This window comes from Aulonocara sp. 'chitande type north' Nkhata Bay, linkage group LG4, assembly GCF_057382095.1.
Source record: "Aulonocara sp. 'chitande type north' Nkhata Bay isolate Kocher_YH1m ecotype deep benthic linkage group LG4, A_spYH_male_GT1.1, whole genome shotgun sequence".
NCBI classification, from domain to species: domain Eukaryota; kingdom Metazoa; phylum Chordata; class Actinopteri; order Cichliformes; family Cichlidae; genus Aulonocara; species Aulonocara sp. 'chitande type north' Nkhata Bay.
Window position 1 is genome coordinate 11,840,056 of NC_141347.1, and position 14,828 is coordinate 11,854,883.

Sequence of the window (14,828 nt, forward strand, 5' to 3'; positions counted from 1 at the left end):
TTTGCAAATTTGTAAATAATGTGTTCTTATGCCTCCATTTTTTTTTTTTTTTTTTTTTTTGGTAATGGCAAGAAAAAGTCTATAAACATATTTAAAAAAAGACAGACTGCAAACACACAAATCTCCAGTTAATACTTTTAGTTTAATATGACAGCAGTGTGTCATCACTTGTTGTTAAACTTCAAGTAAAACATCTTCATAGGGACAAGCTGAATGTGAAAAAAACTCATAAATTTTCTTCAGCATCCGACATCAACAACGACATAAAGCCTCAAACTATTACCACAAGTTATGGCTGAGCTTCTCTTACAAGTGTTTGCTACTTTGACAGGGGCATTTCTGTACCTCATCATCATCTTTAACAATATATATATATATGTATATATAACAGCAATATAGTACATCATCTATGTTGCAAAATTTGTAACAATATTCTCATTTAACAGCAGGAATGTAACCATAAAAAAATGTGCAAATGTTTGCTTGTGGATCAACCCTCGTAACAACGTCAAGTAAAAACTTCGGTCTTTCCGCAGACATTAGTTTTAAGTTAAAAAACACATTTGCTCCCCCCAGCAAAAGAGCAGGGTACACATATACAATGTCATTTGCCATTCAACTGTTCATTAATAAGAAATCTCCATTATCCAGCAGGTGGCGCCGGAGCTTCATGAGTAATGTTAGTTTTGGCAGGTTTAGGTGAGACTTTAAGACTCTGAGTTGTCTTGCGAGGAAGCTCTCAGGGACGGCAGACGCTCGGCCGCTTTCGCTCTCTCTGCCAGAAACCTGTCGAACTCTGGGGAGGCAAGCAGGAGTCACTTTAACAGACATCTATAGGAAAGTTCCTGCACTGAGTAAACAAAGCCACAACTTTGGAGTTAAAGTGAGCTGTGACCAGACATGTGAGTGCTTTATGTTTCATTTTTAGTCCTTGAAGTAGTAAACATTTGGGGGTAAAAACAAAAGTCCTTCTAACCTCCTTGGTTACCTTGGTAGAGGTAACACGGGGAGCTATTTACCAAGCATTAAAGAAGCTCACTGCAGTTCACCAGTGGCTCAAATATTTTAGCAGCAATCTGAATGGACAATAGGTTTTGTCTATAGCTTCAGCACAGACTGCATATAAAAGATGGATAAAGCTACCAAAAAAAGAAAACAAAAAACAATCCCATTTTCATGCCTTAACCTGAGAATTTTAGCTGTCGCAATGAGTGTAGAGTGGATTTGACTGAAAAAACAAGGATATATTGATAGTAGTGAGCTGTCAATCAAAGCCAGCCATGATCAAATGCCGTGTTCCAGATACACTGGAATATCTAGGCATGTGTTGGAACTCACGAGCGATGTCAATCCCGAGTTAGCACATTCCAGAAAGAGCAATGAAAGAGAATATTGGTTCCTAGCAAGGTAGAGACCTTCAGGTATCACTAGCTATAAAGCCTTTCAGAAAACACATTCAGTGATGCAACCTGATCAGCGCTCTGCTATGGCTCATTTAATGAGTAACAAGTACACAACATTTGCAGTACAGATCAAATATTTAGAGTTTTACTACTGTTTGAATTCAGCGCTGCTATCTTGGATTTCTAACTATGGGTATGTTGGTCCACTCTGACTTGAGGGAGTGTTCCACTAAAAATTCATAATTTCCAACTTATTCAGGAACGCAGTCTGAAGCATACATACCATGCCATGTTGAAACTGAATTTAAAGGAGTGACCAAGATCATAGGTTCAGACTTCTGTTTGAAAGCAGACACTGCCACCTGCTGGCCATTTGACAAAGGCAACGCTTCCATATAGACTATCTCCATTGTTTTATATACAGTCTATCAGCTCTAAAAGAGGGTGTGTATTTCACTGCAAATATTCCATTTAATATAACCAAAGAAAGTTTTCTGTTTAAGAGTGTGTGCCCCATGTATTAACTTGGTTATAAAATCTGCTCCTTTGGAACAGGACATATGGGTAAGGATCCTCACCTTCACTGGTCACACCATCGGAGTCCTCAAAGTCATCATACTGTGTCATAAACACAAAATAAGTATATTTGATTATCCTTTAAGATAACTGTGTACCAAATTTCAAATTAAACCCACCCGCTTAGTCCTTTCTTTTTATAGTCAGTCACCTTTATGTAGATATATCTAAAAATTTCTAATACCTTGGATTGGTATCTGCAAAGTCCACCAACATCTTTTCTTTTTTAAACTTTTAAATACGGCAAAGTAGATTCGATGAATGAATATCATTCCCAGTTCAGACTTACCTCATCATCCAAAGCAAGCCATTTCTCAATATCATCCATTACACTGGACTGGGTGATAGGAATCTAAGAAAGAAAGAAGAGACACAGATTGGCTACATGGATAAAACTTCATCAAGGTTGACAAAGCTACGAAGCCATGAAAACAAAAACGAAAGTCAACCGCAAAAACAACAACAAAGAAAAATCACATGTGGCTAAACATAGCATTCAGTGAGGAAGACTTCGGGTGTGACAACAATGCAGCATATCAAAAGTGCAAACCGAACAGTGTCATGCTCTTACGACGCCACAACTGGTCATGCAAACCTTTGTGCTCTATTTCAGTAACTGAACCACCAAAGCCAAAAAGTGACCCAACCCAGACCACAGCAAAGTAAATCAAAACTGTATGAAAAGAACCAAAAGACAGAGGGTATGAAAAGGCGAAACCAACGTAAAGCCAGGGCACGTTTTAAAATTCACACCCACCATTCCCCTTTTAATCATCCAATCTAACTTTGGTGAAGAGCTGCGAGTGGAAGCTGGACTGCCATCCTTCACGTACAGACAGATTTCATTCAGGAGGAAAACAGTTACTCAAACAAAGTAACACATACTCAGGCCTGTAGCTCAGATATTATGTACAGCACTTGGTGCTCTGTCATATACAAAAAAACCCAGGATTTCACGTATGCTTGCTGTTTAAAATAAATGTAACAATATCATAACTGAATTTACTTTTGGTCCTAAAGGTCATGTCACAGCTAAGTAAAAGAAAAAATCAGTTATAGTAGCCGATAAATCGAAACCTTGCAAGCAGTATAGACATCTTTGCTTACAGGTTCAGTGTTTTGTAGTTTGCTGTCCTGAGCTTGAGCAAGACCGTCCACCACAACTCCGCTCCCGTCTCTGAAAGGCAAAAATTACTAATAGGTTAACTGCAACGTAATCTAGTAACCGATATTACTTTTAACAAAGTTAAATGTTGGCTCATGTGTTCAGGAACAAATAAAAAGAAAGACTGGGAACTGTCACCACAAAACAATTCTATTAAATCACCGTAATTTACTTGAATAGTCACAAAAAATTAATTTTAAAACCTATTTTCACATTTATTTGTTCATATAAGGGCAAGGGTGGTTACTTCAAGTTGTAAAAAGCCAAATTGTTCAACCACCTTTAGCTAGCTATTTTAATGTTTATAACTTTTTGTCACAGTTCTGGATCATTTTGAGTTGCTTGTGTTTTGGTATTATTCTGTATTATGGTTTATGTTCTGATTCACTTGTTGTGCTGTTTTGATTATTATTATTATCCCATGTTTTGGTTTAATTCTTGTTAAGAGTTTAGTTCTTAGGTTTAGATTGGGTGCTCCCTCTGTTCGGTGTCTAGTCTGTGTCTCTGTGCCTGTTGTGTGCTTTGTGTTTTATTTTGACAGTCTCTGTTCTGTGTTCAGTCTCCGTCCCCATGTTTTCTCTTTCCCTGTACTGGTCCCACATCTCCTGTCTAGTAATCCTTGCCTCTGTTACCATGTCAGTTATGTTGTAGTGTTAAGCTCATGTCTTTGACTCCGTGTCGTATTCCTGTTTTACTTTGATAGTCTCGTGTGCTTGGTCAGTGTATCTAGTTTTGCCTTCCCTTCTCTCATGTCTGATTTGTCCCAGCTGTGTTTCCTGCTGTTCCCCATCCTCCCGTGATCCTACCTGTGTATCTTACTCCTCAGTTTCCCCCTGCTTGTTGTCGTTAACCTTCATACACCCTCTCTGTGCTGTGTTTCTCCCTTCGTGTTCCCATAAATATTCTACTTTTCAGTCTGGTTTGTTTTTCTCGCATGTGTTTCCTAGTTTCTAGTTTCCACTGTACGGTTTAGTTCTAGTTTTCATGTTTGAGATTTTGGTTTACTTTTGTGAAGTGTATTTCTTATGTGCAGTTTTTCCCAGGAATAAAGCTGCGCCTTAAGTTTAACTTTCAGTTTCTGAGTCCTGCGTTTGGGTCCTTCATCCCGCCTGCCACACAGCACTTGCCGTGACACTTTTAGTGATTTATTTAAACCTTTTGTTGATAGCTAACTATCTGAAATTGTTAACAGATTATGCATTCTTTTAAGCCAAAGGTTTGCTTTTTAGCTAATTATTGCAACCATTTATATAAATTCTTATTTAACTATTTAGGCCAGACTGCGATTTCAGTGAATTATTAGTTAACTGAAATCTGTTTATTTTGAGTTAATTATCAATTTTCAGCTATTTCAGTTGTGTATTTATCAGTTAAGAGAGTTACTTTAAAGTTTAATAAGTGCTTAATAAATAATCTATATTCCTTTAAGATTCCTTTAGACTAATGACTTAATTTTGCCTTAAACAAGACATTTTTGTGAGTGGTGCAGCTCTACAATTTAAAACATCACCCTGCTGTGCAAACATCTGTTTATGTCATAAAGGTTGCACATTTATGATGCAGGTTTTTTCTGTACCTTGGTCTTTGTTGAGTTGACACATTTATTTTCTGTGATAAAGTGTCATCTGATTCACTTGTACCTGGAAGAAGAAACGCAAAAGGAACAAATAAAGAGCAGAATAAGTCTCCACGTTCTGCATGAAATTAGGGATCGCTGCATAATTCCTTTCCCTATGCTTGCCATGATAAAATATATCTAAGTACAGTACTTACTAAGTTTTGCCATCTGACTGGACAAACTGTCAGATTTTGGAAAACTCATTGAGCTGTCATTGGTAACTGAAGCAGCCTCTGATTGGCTGTCAGTCTTCAAGTCTAGCTCTGTTAAGTTGACATAGGTGTGGCCCTGAAAGACACAGAGGGAAACAGCACAATTTAACCAGTTCACGCCGTTATGACTACTGTGTGGAAAGACTCCAAAAATGGCCGCCACGTTCTTTACCTTCTGCTCTGCGTTCTGACCGTTTGTTATTCGTCGTTCAAACCTGCCGACGACAGAATGAAATCATCGTGTGCAGAGAAACTCCATGCTGAAATATTGCCTTTCTCTTTATTTTGCCAATAAACACGATGACGCGATGGAGAGAATGGCGCAGGTACCTGTGGTAGCGATTGAAGGCGGTGTTCATTTCATCGTTAGTTGCTAATAACTCTTCGATCAGCTTCTCCTCGCTGAGTCTGGGGACTATCTTCACTATCCTGTCTTGCATTTCTTTACATACTGTGTATAACTGCTAATGACACAATCAGACAAAGAATGCGTGGGTGGGGTGGGGGGGGCGTTGAAGGGCCAGATGCAACACAGAACGTATAAAGTAGGAGATCAGTTAAGGGTAAGGCACTGTTACTCAGCATTAATGGAAAGGATCACACTCACAGAGAATATTACACATTCATGCAGTAAAACACACGCAGCTTGTTTTTAAATGTGACTTCATTTGTGTGTGTGCGCTTGTGTGTGTGCGTGTTTACCTCCAGCAGCTCCATGTCTGCTTGTTTTACCGTAACTGGATCTAGTTGACTCATCAAATCTGACATCATAGTCAGGTTGCTGCGCACCACTCCTAGCTCTGCCTTTAGCTTCTTCACCTGGAATATCAACAGCACTTACTGAATAAACACAGGTACGGTGACTCGATGAAAAGAAGAAGGCGGCAAATATTGATTTTATAAGGGTTGGAAGCGAAAAAGAATTAAGAAGCACAGCTACAAAAAGGAGTTCTGTGACTCTATTGTAACCAACATAGAAAAGCCAGTTAGCGAGAAGCACAGTGCAATTATAATAAGAGTAAGTCCCTTTCCAGTCCCATCACCTGGCTGTGAGTCAAGGCATTGTTTCCCTCAAGGGCCAGTTTTAGATCAGAGGTCTGAGGTGGGATGAGCGGTTTGGAAGACAGGAGTACAGCAGGCAGAGTAGTAACAGCAGGCCCATTGCCAGGCAAAGTCTGATAAGCAAAGGCGGAGAAATGACCAGACAGGAAAAAAGACCAAAGATGATGATAGGATGATAGGCAACACCCAACTGTTAGCAATAAAACAAAGGTCACCCAGCCCTGTATCCACCTTTTTCGGGGCTTCGGGTGGTGTGTAACCTTCCAGCTGATTGGCGGGGAACTCGAGTCCTTTCCTTCGCAGGTCTTCGTAGACCGATACTACACCCGTCAGGTCGGGTGAGCTGCGGAATGCATCGGCCCACGCCTTGACAAGAGAAAACCACAAATTAGGACTAGACAGTAAACCAATGTGACACTAAAGAATGACAACAACTTTATTCTTTTATTCCCTTGAGCCACACCTCACCTGTATGATGCCAAGCACTCTGTCATGTAGGATTTGTGGAGGGTTGTTCCTCGGGATAATCGACCGCACCAGAAACCCTTCTATGAAATCGCGCGTTGTAACCAGGATGTGAAATCTGTAGCCGCAGTTCTTCATGCAGGTCTCGAGGACCTGAAATCACAGAGTTTCAGAGAAATGCCTTACCAATTACAAACTACACACATCTGATGAGAACATAAAGAGTCAACACTCACAGTCAGCGTTAGCATAACCTCCTTGAAGTTCTTATTCCCCACAATCCTTTTTTTAATGGCTCTGAGTGCATCTTTGGGCCTGTAATTACAACATTTTCAATAGTCAGCCGCATGCAACCTCAAGAGGACAAGCTTGTTCCTGATGCTAACAGATAACGAATGTGCACACACCCTTCCTCTGAGCTGTTGATTATGTCACAGATTTCCATGTTGAGTTCCCAGTCTTCAGATGGCAGGCTGGAGCTGGTCGCACGCTCTGTGCAAAGTAGGTGAAAACATGAAACATGTCTCATTGTTACATTATAATTAGTAGAAATACATGAATTTGTTATTCCTTTATGAGTAATACATGGTAACAACATAGAGACAAATTCGCCTTTAGTAAACATTATTTTCATTTCCTATGTCAAGGTTGTGATTGTGTGGCGTTCCACAGGGACTGACCTTAGGACTCCCATATTTTTAATAGGAATATAAATAGGTGCCTTTTAATACATAGGGAGCAGACATTACAGACAGTGTTGGGAAGGTTACTTTTAAAATGTATTCCACGACAGATTACAGAATACATGCCCCAAAATGTATTTTGTAACGTATTCCGTTACGTTACTCAATGACAGTAACGTATTCTGAATACTTTGGATTACCTATTACATTATCATGCTTTTTTACAACTACATGAATGTGTGATTTATTACAATTGCTGAAGGCTACTCGCCATACCAACTAGATGTTTAAATCTTAATATAAAATGAGTAACAGTTGGGTGGACATTAGGTAAGGCTGCACTTTTTGCAGCGATCTCGTATAGAAAACTATTCCACGCGTATATAAAACAGGGACCTCTGGCTAATACGTCGGGTTCATGTCGGGCTCGTAGCCGAAAAATAGCTTTACTTTGTTGTCTGGGTCAACTTTGCTAGCGAGAGACAGAGAGAGGTGTTGAAAGGCTGCTCCAATGGAACTTATTGTTTCGGAGAAAAACACGAACAAAGTGTACAGTCGAGTCTTAATAGCTTACTTACAACTGGGCTCATCAGGCACTCTTTTTGGCTGCAGTGGTTATTATTATATTTACATGCTTCCAGCTCCCGTTTCTGCTCGGTGACAGCTCATTTTTCCACTCTCCTTTTTCTCCCTCCCTCGCTCACAGACACATAACGGGTATTGCAGTCCTTTCTCCCTGAAGCACGGACTACACTGCCCATGAGGCTACATTCTTTAGGCCTATGCCTGTAACACTCTGCCTATTGCCTTCATATTAAATAATTTTTGTGAATAATTTTTAAAAATATTTCTTCACGTCATTATGCAAGTAGGGGTGACATGGGCCGCGACATTGAGACACGGGCTTTAGAGCCTCTTAATGCGTGTTTTGTTTGGAGCGTGGAAACCAAAAATAGAGAGGGCATAGCTGAACATATGGAAAGTAAAATACCACCGTGTAATCCCTTTATTTCAGCAAAGTAACTGTATTCTGAATACAAACTTTTTAAACAGTAACTGTAACGGAATACAGTTACTCATATTTTGTATTTTAAATACGTAACGGCGGTACATGTATTCCATTACTCCCCAACACTGATTATAGAGCCACAGTCAAACTGTAAATTCTGAAATTTATACCGAAATTGTAAAACCTCCTTTAAAAGTGACAAGACTTAAAAGGATGCCAATAATGGTAAATGTCCTGCATTTGTATAGCGCTTTACTAGTCCCTAAGGACCCCATAGCGCTTTACACTACATTCAGTCATTCACCCATTCACACACTGGTGATGGCAAGCTACATTGTAGCCACAGCCACCCTGGGGCGCACTGACAGAGGCGAGGCTGCCGGACACTGGTGCCACCGGGCCCTCTGACCACCACAAGTAGGCAAAAATGGGGTTAGTATCTTGCCCAAGGATATTTGGCATGTAGCCATGGGATCGAACTACCGACCTTCTGATTAGTGGCTGACCTGCTCTGCCACCCTGAGCTACAGCCACCCTATAATCAAACATACAGACTTGGAATATTTTAAACAGTATACCACGGGGCTGACCTCAGTCTCTGAAAACATTAAGCTGCTTTTTGTTTGTTTTTTGTCTGCTTGAAGTTGTAGTAATTCCAGGACTGTATTAATTGTCTTTTATTAATGTTTTTATGTGTTTTTTCATATTATGCAAACCCAGTTTTGGAAATATTGGGTTTTACATTTTACTATCTTATGAAAAATTACAGTACATTTTAAATTTGATGACAGAAAAAAGAAAAGAAAACAAAGAATCATCATCAATGACTTTTTTTTGTCACTGTCCCAACATTAACCAATTTCATAACCTCCAACAACGACTTGCAAACAGTCAGGCAACATGCCATTTCTCCATGTTTGCCAGAATGTCACTGACTAGCCTATATGCCTTAGTGACCGAGGTGTCTAATGTCTAATTCACCCTATTTAAAATTTTTGTGTGGAAAAAAAAGATTTCATGTTAGAAACATTAAAATTACATGAAAACCATTAATTTGCTGGCACTTTTAATTGGCAAAAGATAAAAAAGTGGGCACTTTTAATAAGGTTTGTCAGGAGTTACATTTAAACTATATCAAAATGTGCCATGAGAACACGGCACATTTTCCTCACTCATCAAAGTGAGGAAAAGGAAGAAGAAAAAAAGAGGAAGAGGAGAAAATGATCATAATTAAACATAATGCTGAATAACTAATTGTTGCTACTCTAGCCTTAACTGTGGGGGACAGACACTTCCACTATCATCACGTTAGTTCTTTTGTTTGCTTTGCCCTTTAACATAAGTGAACCTAGCCTAGCAGAACAGCCAAGTTAGCACAGCCACAGTCAGTGATGGGACACTGGTAAATGACTTGTTAGCATAGCTAGCTGGCTGATATAATGTAGCAGATAGTAATTACAGTAATATTACACTTCGTAATCGTCAACCTAGTGTTGGACACTGTTGCTAAAATGAACACGCTGCCGTTTGTTGATCAGTGTTTTACCTGTAACTTTAGAGGATTGTTGGTGGTGGTGGCGTTGGATTATTTATAGAATAATGGTGATGAATGCTGGTTGAAGGGGCCCCTTTGAGAATTTTTGCCCTGGGCCCCCATAGACTCTAGAACAGCATGTGGCTTGTTTGGATTTTTGATCAGTTTACTGTGTGGAGGTTAAACTTTAGACCAGCTTATCAGATGACTGAATTAACTTGACCAAAAAACTGATGGAAATATTAAATTCACTATATTCAAGACTAGGCTATATTTAAGTTTTCTTTAGATTATAATATTATTTAGATTACAAATCGTGTAAAGACTTTTACTGCAGCTTCAACTAAGATCTCCTCTTCTACATATCTTAATGAGCATCTCTGGATCTCCACCATTATCACTGACTACAGCCAAACGATCGTCAGATTTGGGTCAGGGGGATGTCGGCCACTCTTTGCGGCCCGCCCAGCTATTTGCAGGTTAAGGCAGAGCCGGGGACAACCAATCAACTGAAGCACCTCAGCGTCTTCCTCCCGCCTCTGCCAAGTCATTGTCTCACAGGGGCGTCAATCAAACCATAAGCCGTTGTTCTTCTGTCAGTCCTAATGAATTTAACTTGATTTCTATTTCTCTAACATAATCGCATTATAACGCATCACCCCGACAAAAGCCTCGACAATAAGAGTCCACAGAGCAGCTCTGCAGGGACGTGACTGCGGGAGATGTAAGGTGTCGGTATAAGACGCCCGAGCCTGACTGGAGAATTTTCTTTTTATGCAGTGTAAAGACTCATAAAGGCGCTCACCGATGCGCTGTCCCACGGGCGTGCTGAACGGATTCCCCATTAAAAACTCCATGATGAGCGCGGTGAGGGGCCCAGCGAAGCACCGACGTCTCCGGGCCGAGCCGTATGCGACAGCAAGCGGCCCCGCTGTCTCTCTCTCTCTCTCTCTCTCCTGCAGACTGCTGCGGCTTCACACAACAAAGTGGGGCACCAGTTGAACTGCGTCATGCGTTTTAAAGGGAAAGCAGCCCGCAGTTATCAGATGGTCAGCGTACCAGTGTTAGTACAGCGTAACTGCGCCACACACAGGCATTATTCTTTGCTGCATGCACTGCTGCCACTCTATTAGCAATACTTACCTGCGTGTAAGAAGCACAGTTTTGTCTGAGCACTGAGTAAGGGTCCTCTATTAGAGTCAGATTTCAGCCATAAGCAGCAGGGCACCCCGAGATCACTTGAAATGTCACCTAAGAAAGGTCGATAAATGTTTGTTTTTGTGTGTCATAGATCAATAGTTATCATTTAAAAATGAAATATTTTGATAAATAAGTTAACAGAGAGACAATTAACCATTTTCAATGTAAGAGCTGTGGTGACGTTCATGCTGATGTAATTCTGTCCGTTTTTATATTTGCATTTTACACTAGTAAGCCATGAAAATGCACGTGTTGGATGTATAATGCACAAATGATCAAGCATTGACAATACAGAGCAAATGTCAGCCTTGCTGAGGTGGGCTGTTGGTGATGGGTTTAGTAGCGAGCTCAAATCAAATCAAATCATGGTATAGTTATAGTTTCATGCGACTTTAATATCTCAGCTGACCAATTTAATGCTTCACATTCAAATATGTCACATGTGCTGTATATGTAGTTTTGCTGCGCTGGGTTTTAGGAATCATCTCAGCTATGGAGGCTGACTGAAAAACAGCAGAGAACAAAACTATTCTAATATCCTCCTCATTTTACCTCTGGGTCCTACGTGGTTATCAACCTGCTCACTGCATCAGAGGAGAAGGGGACAGGATTTGCAGCTTGTGACTGAGACACAACATTGTGTGTGTTTATGAGTGAGATAATTACATTTCAAGCAATAAGATTTTCTGGTTCTGTGAATGCATAATTCTTATTTTGGAACTTAAACACATTTACCCCAATAATCCCTCTTGTTGATCTACACTTATGGATGGCTCTTAAAAAAGAGAGACTGACAATGCTACAAAGCAGCCAGATAACAAAATGTAACTGAGCACCACTGCTGTATGTTTACAAGTAAATGCGATAACTGAAGTATCTGCTTTGTTATTGTTGTTGTTGTTTTTGTGAGGAGCCATTTCTGTGGCCTGAATATTGGACTGCTAGCTGTTGGAATGAGGGAGTTCATCATTGCTGCTGCTATTTGAATGCAGTTTGAATTAAAACACAGGTTGATTCCTCCATCAGCTGATGCAGAGACCATCCAAATAACTGTAGCTGGGATAACGGTTGTGAATAATTAATGGAGAATCTCCCGAACCACTCACATGCAGCTGAATATCTCTGCTATATCTCTCTATCTATCTATGATAGATAGAGAGATATAGCCTAACCTTTTTACATAAAATGAAATACAATGCACACCATCTCTAACTGTAAAAAGAGTTAATTCTCAGTGCAGACAGTTTTGTATGTAAACATCAATCATGTGCTTCTCTGACACCAAAAGGTATATGGTGAATGCAACTAAAATGCAAACAACTTGGTTGTTCTGGAGCTCTCAACTGAACGTGGTCTTCATCAGGTATTACATACCATAGCTGGAGAAAAAAACACTCATCTTAACCGATTGCACCACAGTATCAGTTCCTTGGGTCCTAAAAGCTGAACAGAAAAGTGCATTTATAAGAGTTTGGATAGCTAAGATACAACAGACCTGGACAGGAGAGGCTCTTCATGCTTGTGTAGCTCTCTGCCACACGGGTGTGCTGTTAGACTTTAACTCAAAGTTTGATCCAGTGCATGATCAGCAAACATCATAAGAGCCTGGTTTTAATTTACACCCTGATCCTTCCTGTCCTTCCCTGAAACTGTTTTTTAAATATTTAACGCCACAGTATCATACTTATATTCACATTTTGCATTTTACTCAATTGCTTGGTAAATCACATCCCTAAGAAAACTTTGGGTCAGGTGATATTCTTGACAGAAAAAACTGGAAAAACGACAAACTACACAACTAGTGGGAATACCAAGAGCTTAACAGGAACCCCAAGCAGGTTTTTCCACCTTTGCTTACGGTAAACAAAAACCCCTGAACACATAATAATTTTTTAATATATAACCAACACAACAGAACTTTGCAAACAGAAGGATTGTAAAACAGCAATTCAATATAAGTGACATCTGAAAACAAGTCTGTTCCACGTTTTTAGTTTCACTATGGACGTAAACACAGTATAGTTCAAAGATGACTCAGCTAGTCAGTATAATGAGTTTCAGCATATTATATACTAGGTATTTTGATATACATTCACCAGTCACTTTATTGGGTACATATGTTCAGCTGCTTGATTAATGCAAGTATCTCGTCAGCCAATCACATGGCAGCAACTCAATACATTTAGGTTTGTAGACGTGATCGAGATGACCTGCTGAAGTCCAAACTGAGCACAGAATGTGTGAGAAAGGAGATCTAAGTGACTTTAAACGTGACATGGTTGTTGGTAACAGACGTGTTGGTCTGAGTATTTCAGAAACTGTCAATCTGCTGGGATTTTCCCCACACAAACATTACTAAGGTTTACAGAGAATGGTCTGAAAAAGAGAAAATATCCAGTGAGTGACAGCACTAATGCCCTGTTGATGCCAGAAGTCAGAGGACAATGGTCAGGCTGCTTTGAGCTGATAGGAAGGCAACAATAACTCAAATAACCGCTTGTTACAACCAAGTAATGATGCAGACAAAGTGAGTCTACATTTCACACAGGCTCACTTAAACTAGGAAATGTTGCCTGGTTTGATGAGGCTCTTTCTGCCACAACATTCAGATGGTAGGGTTAGAATCTGGCCCAAACAATGTAAAAGCAAAGATCCACTCTACCTTGTGTCAACAGCCACAGAACAAACCTGGAGTCAGTTAATATTCCCGCATGCAAAACTGGAAAAACTACAAACTGCACAACTTGTGGGAATACCAAGAGTGTAGCAAGCAGGTTTTTCCTGCTTTGCAAACAGTGGACAAAAACCCCAGAACACACAATGTCACACACAAGATCACAGGAACAGAAGGCAGATCAGCTTGCAGTTTTCCAAGAAATAAATGACCGTTTCCACTGAGAAATGTCCCTCAGAGTGACAGCAGGGTAATACATTTGTTATGTTTGACCGTGACCGTGGTGCATGACTCAGACTCGGTGACTCACAGCCTGGCAGAGGTTATAGTTTTACTCTCTTACACCCGCAGATGCCCATTAAAACAAACCACAGACACTATCCGTAATTATTAACATGCTGCATTTTGATCTGTTCTGTGATCACCCACATATTGCTCTTCAAGGCATGTGTGATCATCGCTGTCTAACAAGACAGACGCTTTTTTTTGGTCCTCTGTCAAACAGGGTGAGCCTGTGATTATTGCACTGCAGTTAAACCCATGTCTTTTAAGCACGAGTCTCACAGAGTGAGCGTATCTGTCTGTGCAGTAATGCTGCAATGTAGTAAGCCACTGTTGCTATGCTACCACTGAAGTATGGAGACAAATGCATGTAATTACTAAATACAGTAACATATAACACTGTAGCTACATAAACAATGTAGATATTTGCATTAATAGCAGTTAAAATGATGTGTTGGCACCAAAGCAAGTGGTGTAGATAGTTCTAGGAGTATTATAATCGGGACCATTTCTTTGTGTGTCCTGATACATCAACAGCAGCTAATGCTTTTCTTGAAATGTATTTTAGATATCAGCACTTAGAAAATGTTCCAGAGATCATGTCAGTCAAAACTGAGATTTTAGTAAAAGGTTCAGAGTGTAAGAAGAAAACGCCCACTCCATTAATCTGAATTCTCCAAGTGACATGATCCTTGCTTTTAAATCAGAACTATACTATAAGGGTTTTCTCAAAATATTTGAGAAAGCATGGTGGCACGGTGGTTAGCACTGTTGCCGCACAGCAAGAAGGTCCTGAGTTCAATTCCACCATCAGGCCGGGGTCTTTCTGTGTGGAGTTTGCATTTTCTCCCCGTGTTTGCGTGGGTTCCCTCCGGATACTCCGGCTTCCTCCCACCATCCAAAGACATGCAGCTTGTGGGGATAGGTTAATTGGATAATCCAAAT

At 40.1% G+C, this 14,828-nt stretch overlaps 1 protein-coding gene across 4 annotated transcripts; it reads right to left on the reverse strand.

Moving 5' to 3' along the window:
• Nucleotides 1-123: 123 nt before the first annotated feature.
• tom1 (target of myb1 membrane trafficking protein) lies at nt 124-10,717 on the reverse strand. 4 transcript variants are annotated; one of them, XM_086288432.1, is made up of 16 exons: nt 10,533-10,717; nt 6,909-6,993; nt 6,738-6,816; nt 6,505-6,654; nt 6,268-6,402; nt 6,018-6,149; nt 5,677-5,793; nt 5,305-5,435; nt 5,147-5,189; nt 4,918-5,050; nt 4,721-4,784; nt 3,087-3,156; nt 2,737-2,802; nt 2,269-2,331; nt 1,982-2,021; nt 124-796 (listed from the first exon to the last, which is right to left on the reverse strand). In XM_086288432.1, exons 1-16 carry the CDS (start codon nt 10,582-10,584, stop codon nt 708-710), a joined length of 1,449 nt encoding a protein of 482 aa, XP_086144558.1. In that variant the 5' UTR covers nt 10,585-10,717; the 3' UTR covers nt 124-707. The 4 variants fall into 4 exon arrangements, with proteins under 4 accessions (XP_086144558.1, XP_086144556.1, XP_086144560.1 ...); XM_086288430.1 differs by having other exon boundaries at nt 5,305-5,438; XM_086288434.1 differs by lacking the exon at nt 6,018-6,149 and having other exon boundaries at nt 5,305-5,438.
• Nucleotides 10,718-14,828: the final 4,111 nt, after the last annotated feature.